The sequence below is a fragment of the Gopherus flavomarginatus genome, chromosome 21, assembly GCF_025201925.1.
Source record: "Gopherus flavomarginatus isolate rGopFla2 chromosome 21, rGopFla2.mat.asm, whole genome shotgun sequence".
Lineage (NCBI taxonomy): Eukaryota > Metazoa > Chordata > Testudines > Testudinidae > Gopherus > Gopherus flavomarginatus.
The window spans coordinates 19006764-19014235 of record NC_066637.1 but is presented as its reverse complement, the minus strand read 5'-3'; the positions used below and the strand labels follow the sequence as shown (position 1 = coordinate 19014235).

Here is a 7472-nt window from a genome sequence, read left to right as displayed (position 1 = left end):
TGCTGGTTCAAAGCACTTACAAACTCTGCCAGTGAATCAAGCCAAATATCTGCAGAGCAGGGACCTTCCAAGGAGCCCCTCAACTTGAAATCCTCTTGACCGAGAGCTCCCCCTAGGACGGGGAGCCTGCCCCACACCCCCAGCCCTGCACACTGAGTGCCGGGACAGCCATCACAGTCACTGGCGAATGCAGCATCAGGCCCCTGCGTGGACACGCCAGGCCAAATCCGAGCCTGGCATGAGCAGGAGTGGCCCCAGGAGGCTGAGGAGTGCATGTGCCTTAGCAGGGCTAAGGGTGGCCCACAGCTGAGAGCACGGGCAGGCGGAACTGATTTTAAGAAATGTGCCTGGTGCTACCAAGATCCAGGCCTGTTCTGGCTGGGGTTCTCTGGGATAGTCCATGCAGCGTGCAGCTGCAGGAGACGTGACTATTGCACTGACTCCAGGCATGGACAGGGCCCCACAAGATGAGCCCTCCGGCTCGCCTTTCATGCACGGGCGATCTTAGAGAGCTGAATCCTAACAGAAGGGAGCAGCCGGATGTGGAATACAGGTTCCTTTCGTCCCCACAGCACAATCTCTCTGGAACATGGCAGCCCCTCGATGGTCTGGGACCCTCCGCCCAGCCGGGCTCCTGTTCCACTAGCTGCATGCCCAGAGGCTGGGAAACGAGGGAGGGACGGTGGGTTTTAGTGATGGGCATGAGGCTTTGCCAGGTGGTGAGTGTCTCAGTGCTGGGTGCCCAGCCTGCTGAGCAAGGAGGGCGCTCTGTCCAGGGGACAGCATCCAGCAGAGTTAGGGGCCAGACGCAGAGGTGATGGGCACGGCTGGCCCCTTAGACCTTAGCACACACACTCCCCAATGGAAGCGAACCTGCAGCACTGCCATGCTGAGGAGCCAGATGGAGGTGAGTTAAAGTGTGGGGGGGGGGGCATTTCCATTTGCCCCCCTGCGAGCTGCTTCTCTGCCTCAGCATTGGCCCAGGTGATTCCCTGGAACACGGGGGCTAGCTCAGGGAGGCTTGGGGGGGAGCGGGGGAGCCTAGGCAGGCTGGGGAGCGCCAGGGATCCAAGGGAGATGGCGGGTTGGCAGGGGGTGGGGGGGTTACAGCCGCTCCGGCGCCCTCACACTCACATGGACCCTTGGAAACAAGTGCAGCCCTGGGATCTCAGCACCAACACGTCTCCCAGACCATGTCTCATCTGGCCCGGGTTAGTGGGTCCCAGCAGCACCAATCCTTGCCCCACGGATGCCCACTGGAGTGTTTTCTTTGACCAGGCCGGGGGCTCTGACTGCACAATGCCAACAGGAAGTTAGAGACACCTTCACATGCAGCCGCAGGGCAAAGAGCTGGGTGCCCATGAGTGACCCTCATTCCCACAATGCCCCCAAACCAGCTCCCTGTCACCAGGGTGAAAACACAGAGACTGCCCAGCTGCTCTGGGTTTTCAGAGTGGGGACTCAGGGAGGCCGGGTGGAGTTGGATCTTAGCAGCCTCTGGAGGCACAGTCCTGGGGAGTTCCCGCTAAGGGCAGGTGAGGACACGTACCCCAGCGAGAACAGACCCACCGAGAGCAGCACTTTCTCGGGCTCAGGCCAAGAGCTGCTGACAGCCAGAGGCTCTGGCCCAGCCACTCCCAGTCTCCCTGCAGGGCTCAGGCACCGGGGTCCTGCTGAGCCTGCAGAAAGAGCCTGTGGTCAGGTAGGAGCGGGGCGGTGGGGGATGTGAAAGCGCCAGAGTGCAGAAGGGCCAGAGCCAACGATAAAAAAGGGATGTGGCCAGTTCCTCTTCTTGCCCAGCCTTTCTCTGCTTACGCAAACTTCTGCTTTCCCTCCGCAGGGTCACTGCCAAGCTGGACTGAGACGTGCCCGGCCTCACTGCTGCAGGACGCTGCAAGGTAAGAGAGATCCCGCACGGTGGCACGGGCGCCCGATTCCTCAATAGCCACGAACGAGCCGGGTGCCTGGACAGACCCGTGTCCCTAAGGGGCTGCCGGGGTACCAGAACCCTCTCTGCACCCAGCTCCCTATGGGCTCTAGAGCAGACTCCGCTCTGAGCTGTGGCCCTGCTCCGAGCTCCCTGCCCCAGCCGTGCGTTCCCAGCCAAGCTAACCTTGCCCAGAAGCTGCTCCTGATGTTGCAGTGTTTTGTGTCTGGCTTATGCAGTGCTGGGCTCTTGGGCTGTAGGACCAGGAGATTCCGAGATTCCAAGGCCAGCTAGGACCATTGAGATCATCTAGTCTGACCTGAATAACACAGGCTGGAGACCTGCCCTGAAATAATTCCTGTCCAGTGTGCCCAGTGGGCAAGTCACGGTCACAAATGGCTCGGACAGGACAGGGAGGGAGAACTGGAGAGACTGGCGCACTGATGCTGGCAGTTCAGCTCAGGGCCTGATGAGACAGCCCATGAGTGTGTGGAACAGGCTCCAGGGGAGAAGCCCCACGGCAGGACAGAGCCCTGGAGACCAGATGGTTTTCAGAGCAGGGTCTGGCCCCGAATGTTTTGGTTCTGTGGCTGGTTGGGGATTTCAGTTCTTCCTTGCAGCCGGTGGAGCCAGCAGGATCTCAGAGCAGTGGGAGCTGGAGCAGGATTTGACCTGAGCTGGGTGAGGCGTGCACATGAGAGCAGCACATGCCACTCTCCCTGTCCCTTCCACAGACGCTCTGCAAACACCAAAGGCTTTGCTGCTCCTCTTGTCTCCCTTGTGCAGCCCCTGCAGCCGGGCGTGGGGTTGGAGCCTGCGCTGCCCCGGCAGCTTGGGGAGTGGGCAGCTGGTGCCTGAGCCTTGAGGCTGTTCTCATCTGGGGAGGTGAGGAGATGTGCTGTCCGGGGGGCAGTCTCTTCCCACTCATCCAGAGGCAGCTCCATCAAAGAGAATGGGGAGTCAGGGGGAGGACTTGAGATTGCAGCTTTTCCTTGGAGCAGTCCCTGTTGTGGACTTTGCCCCTCCGCTGTCCCCAGTACTGGCAGAATGTCCTCATGGCGCGGTGCCCTAGGGCCGCGCTGTTCCTGGCAGCCTGCTCCCCAGCCCTCTGCCCAGCCCACTTGCCGGTTGACAGCCCATCACCCCTGTGCTGCCCTGTGAGCTGTGCTGTGTCTCTCTGCTCTCTCCAGCGCTGGTGCCGACATGATGCTGTGGGCCGTGCTGCTCTGCCTGGCTGCGGTCCCCCTGGCCAGTGCCGATAGGTGCCAGGGCCACGCTGCCATCCCAGGCATTCCGGGCGTACCAGGACAGCCGGGCTCCAACGGCAAAGATGGAGTGGATGGCCCAAAGGGAGAGAAAGGTAAGAAGGAGGTGGGAGCAGGCAGAGCCCTGGGCCAGAGCGTTGCTATCGGGATGACTGCAACCCCCTAAAGGCCCTTTCGGGGTAAAGCACAATTCCCGGGGTTAGCTGTTAGTGCCTGTCCAGAGAGCCTGGCCCTTGCTGCTCTCAGCCAGGAGGATGCATTGCTGGAAGCAAATGGTTTGCACCTTTCCAATGCAGGAGCCAGCCAGCCACAGGTGCAAGGAATACGACCCTCCTTGCCCTCGGGCTAAGAGGGGAGCACCAGGGGAAAGGTGGGGCTCTGGCCTGGTTGGAGAGAAAGGGAAGAGGGGAGGTGTCTGGGAGATGGGATCCCTGGTGCAGGGGAGCAGGAATGGGGCTGGACACAGAGGGGTGCAAGGGAGGAGCTTCGAGCACAGACAGAAGGGTGCCTGCCATACAGAAACGGCAGAGCGCTGTACCTCAGGCAGGAAAGTGAGGGCGTTGCTATCAGTGCTACACGGGTGGCAGCCATGGGCAGTGGGTAGAATAGGCCGGGGAGGCTAAGCCTCCCCAAACAGGATGTGGCGCACCTCCCTCTGGAGGCACACCGCTGGCCTGCCTCCTTCAGAGCACTGGCCCTGAGGCCCTGCTCCCGCGTCCTGCTCTTCCCCCATAGCCCTGCCCACACTTCTCCTCTTCCCATCCTAGCTCCGCCTCTCCCTCGAAACCGGTGGGGGTTCAGGCGGCAGGCCAGCAGGCCAGGGGCTTGGGTGGGCGAGATGGTGGCCCATGGCTTGGGCGGCTCAGGCCAGCTGGCGGCCCGTGGCTCAGGCCAGGACTTGGGATGGCTGAGGCAGGCTGGGACTCGGGGCAGCTGGGATGGGAATGCTGGGGCTTCTCTGGCTGCGATGGGGGGTTTGGAGCTTCTCTGGCTCCAGTGGGTGGAAGGGGCAGGGACTCAGGCAGAAGGAGTGGGGCAGGGGGCTAGCCTCCCCTAATGGGCGGTTCATGCATCACCCATGGTAGCCACAATGGTGGCAAGTTTTCGTGAGAGGGTGGAGGACTCTCTGGCACAGAAAGACTGGAGAAGGGTTTCATCGTCCACCGGCCCTGAGCTGGTCACATGGCTTTGGTGGAACATCCTACGCTGAGCTCTGGGCTCAGCAGCGAAGCGATGAACCTGCCAGTGATAAGATGAGGAACGAGAACAGAGCCCTGTGAGCCTTCCCCTTATGAGTCTTCTTTTCTTGTTCTCTAGGTCCCCCAGGGCGGGTGGATGATGAAATGGAGCTGGGAGAGAAAGGAGAGCCGGGGAGCCCCGGACACCCCGGCAAAGTCGGCCCCAAAGGCCCCGTCGGCTCCAAGGGCTCTCCAGGCCCCACGGGTCCTCCTGGGCCAATGGGTGAATCTGGGGACTTCAAGACCACCCTCAGGTCTGCCTTCTCAGCTGCCAGGACCATTAGCATGCTGCCACGCCGGGACCAACCCATCCGCTTCGACCGTGTCATCACCAACGAGAACGGGCACTACGAGAACAGGTACGGCCGGTTCACCTGCAAGATCCCAGGCCTCTACTACTTCACCTACCACCTCACCTCCAGGGGCAACTTGTGCATCAACATCAAGAAGGGCCTGGGCACGAAGGGGGAGAAGGTGGTGACCTTCTGCGACTACGTGCACAACGTCTACCAGGTCACCACCGGGGGAGTGGTGCTGCGGCTGCAGGCAGAGGAGTCCGTGTGGCTGGAGCCCACCGAGAAGAATTCCCTGGTGGGGATCGAAGGGGCTGACAGCATCTTCTCGGGGTTCCTGCTCTTCCCCGAGGCCTAGCAGCCTGCGGACTCTGCCCCAGCACCCACTCTCCCATGTGCTCCCCGCATGTCACCCCCAAGTGCAACACGCTTGCACAAGCTTCCAGGCAGCAGCCCATTGATACATGAAGTGCTTTCCCCAGCAGCAGGGCCCTGGCACCGCCCCCACACAGAGCTGCCTCGGTGCTGCCCGTCCCACCCCTGGTGCAGCGCCAGCTTCAGCCCCACCCAGCACGCAGCCCCCTGGCAGAGAACCCACAACAAGGGAGGCCCAGCCCCGGGAGACCCATTCTGTGTTCCTGAATCCCTGGAAAGCACCCGTGGATCCCGAGGCTGCACTTCCTCAGTGCTTGGCACATGGTGCCGGTGACCACATGCACTGCCAAGAGCCCCTTGTCCCTGGGGCTGGCATGTCACTGCCACCGAAGGACCCCCGAGCTCAGCAGCACCTGAGCCCAGGGGCCAGAACCCCAGGAGAGCGAAAATGGGCAATGTGTCTCCTCTGTGTTTGGGGCCAAGGAGCCGTGCGGAGCAGGGATGCCCCACCCAGTGTGTCAGAGCAGACCGAGCTTTACTCCACATGGGCCTTCAGATGAATAAATGTCCCCTTGGTGGACAGATGTTGGGGGTCCCGGGGCACCACATCCTTGCCTTGGGCCTGGGGCACCTCTGGGCCAGGACAAAGTTCCTCCCCAGCAGGTGAGAGGGCAGCTGCCCTCCTGCTTAGGGCGTCACACCTCTCTCCCAGGGGACCAGACCCCTCCTCTCCCAGCCCATAGCTTTCACATAGCTTCTGCATGCCGGGGGAGGGGGACACAAGCCCTTTAAAATGAGCAAAGCACCAGCCCCTGCAGGACGGCTCAGTGTGATGGTTGGCCCGGGGAATCCCAGCCAAGTGGGGGTCCCTGTCACAGCAGTGGGGATTCCCCAGCATTAATTCTATAGCCAAGGATTCCCATGCCGTAGAATCATGGGAGCCCAGCCCAGCCCCGAGAGACAAACATTGGGGTGCAGTGGAAGTGCTCACCATCCTCTCCCAGGGGATGCCCGGCTGCGAGCCGCTCTGGCCAGCTCACTGCAGCACCAGTGCTGTGGGGCTCATGGGGTCAGACCGAAGGCCCCGGCCCTAGCCCCAGCTCTAGGGAGATGATCCTTCAGGAGCAATCCGAGATCTGCACTCTCCTTTCCAAGCCAGGCTAGTCAGAGCCTGACGCCCTGCAGCTGCCATGATGCAGCCTGTGGCAAGGAGGAGACCTCCAGCAAGGACACCTGCATCCTAGCCAGCCCCACTCCAGACACCTGCCTTCTTGGCTCCAGCGGCTGCTTGCTGTCCCTTGGGGCTAGTGCTCGCCAGGCCTGAGCATGCTCACGTGCTCTCAGGCCCTCAGCCGGGCCCCGCCCAGCAGACAGCCAATAAACTTGATGTCTGCTATTGATTTTGTTGTTCTGTTTTAATTAACAAATCGCCTGCCAGTGCTGCTGGGGTGGTCTGGGGCAGCCCAGCGAAGGTGGGGGGAATCATGGCCAGCCACCAGCACGGGGCTCAGCAAACGCAGCAGGGGCTGATCCCAGCCAAACAGCAACAGCTAAGGCTGCAGAGCATTTAGTGCTGGGAACGTTCCGGGTGCTGCGTGGCTGTAGGGGATGGTAGGGTGCTGGGTGCTGCGTCACTGTGGGGGATGGTAGGGTGCTGGATGCTGCGTGGCTGTGGGGGATGGTAGGGTGCTGGGTACTGCATGGCTGTGGGGGATGTAGGGTGCTGGGTGCTGCATGGCTGTGGGGGATGGTAGGGTGCTGGGTGCTGCATGGCTGTGGGGGATGTAGGGTGCTGGATGCTGCATGGCTGTGGGGGGATGTAGGGAGCTGGATGCTGTGTGGCCATCGGGGGATGGTAGGGTGCTGGATGCTGCATGGCTGTGGGGGATGGTAGGGCACTGGGTGCTGTGTGGCTGTGGGGGGATGGTAGGGAGCTGGATGCTGTGTGGCCATTTGGGGATGGTAGGGTGCTGGGTACTGCATGGCAGTGGGGGATGGTAGGGTGCTGGATGCTGCATGGCAGTGGGGGATGGTAGGGTGCTGGATGCTGCATGGCAGTGGGGGATGGTAGTGTGCTGGGTGCTGCATGGCTAGGGGGGGATGGTAGGGAGCTGGATGCTGTGTGGCCGTTGGGGGATGGTAGGGAGCTGGATGCTGTGTGGCCGTTGGGGGATGGTAAGGTGCTGGGTTCTGCATGCCAGTGGGGGATGGTAGGGAGCTGGATGCTGCATGGCTGTGGGGGATGTAGGGTGCTGGTTGCTGTGTGGGCATTGGGGGATGGTAGGGTGCTGGGTACTGCATGGCTGTGGGGGATGGTAAGGTGCTGGGTGCTGCATGGCGGTGGGGGATGGTAGGGTGCTGGGTGCTGCATGGC

At 61.8% G+C, this 7472-nt stretch overlaps 1 protein-coding gene across 2 annotated transcripts; it reads left to right on the top strand.

Moving 5' to 3' along the window:
- The first annotated feature begins 1808 nt into the window (after positions 1–1808).
- C1QB (complement C1q B chain) lies at positions 1809–6498 on the top strand. Of its 2 annotated transcripts, none has more exons than XM_050931284.1 (3): positions 1809–1898; positions 3118–3287; positions 4510–6498. In XM_050931284.1, exons 2-3 carry the CDS (start codon positions 3131–3133, stop codon positions 5079–5081), a joined length of 729 nt encoding a protein of 242 aa, XP_050787241.1. In that variant the 5' UTR covers positions 1809–1898; positions 3118–3130; the 3' UTR covers positions 5082–6498. The 2 variants fall into 2 exon arrangements, with proteins under 2 accessions (XP_050787241.1, XP_050787242.1); XM_050931285.1 differs by lacking the exon at positions 1809–1898 and adding an exon at positions 1932–2812.
- The last annotated feature ends 974 nt before the right edge of the window (positions 6499–7472 follow it).

Excerpts from the sequence above, each read along its gene's own strand:
- C1QB (XM_050931284.1), top strand. The coding sequence starts at position 3,131 with ATGATGCTGTGGGCCGTGCTGCTCTGCCTGGCTGCGGTCCCCCTGGCC. Across the intron at positions 3,288-4,509 it reads TGGCCCAAAGGGAGAGAAAG|GTCCCCCAGGGCGGGTGGAT; the intron begins GTAAGAAGGAGG and ends CTTGTTCTCTAG.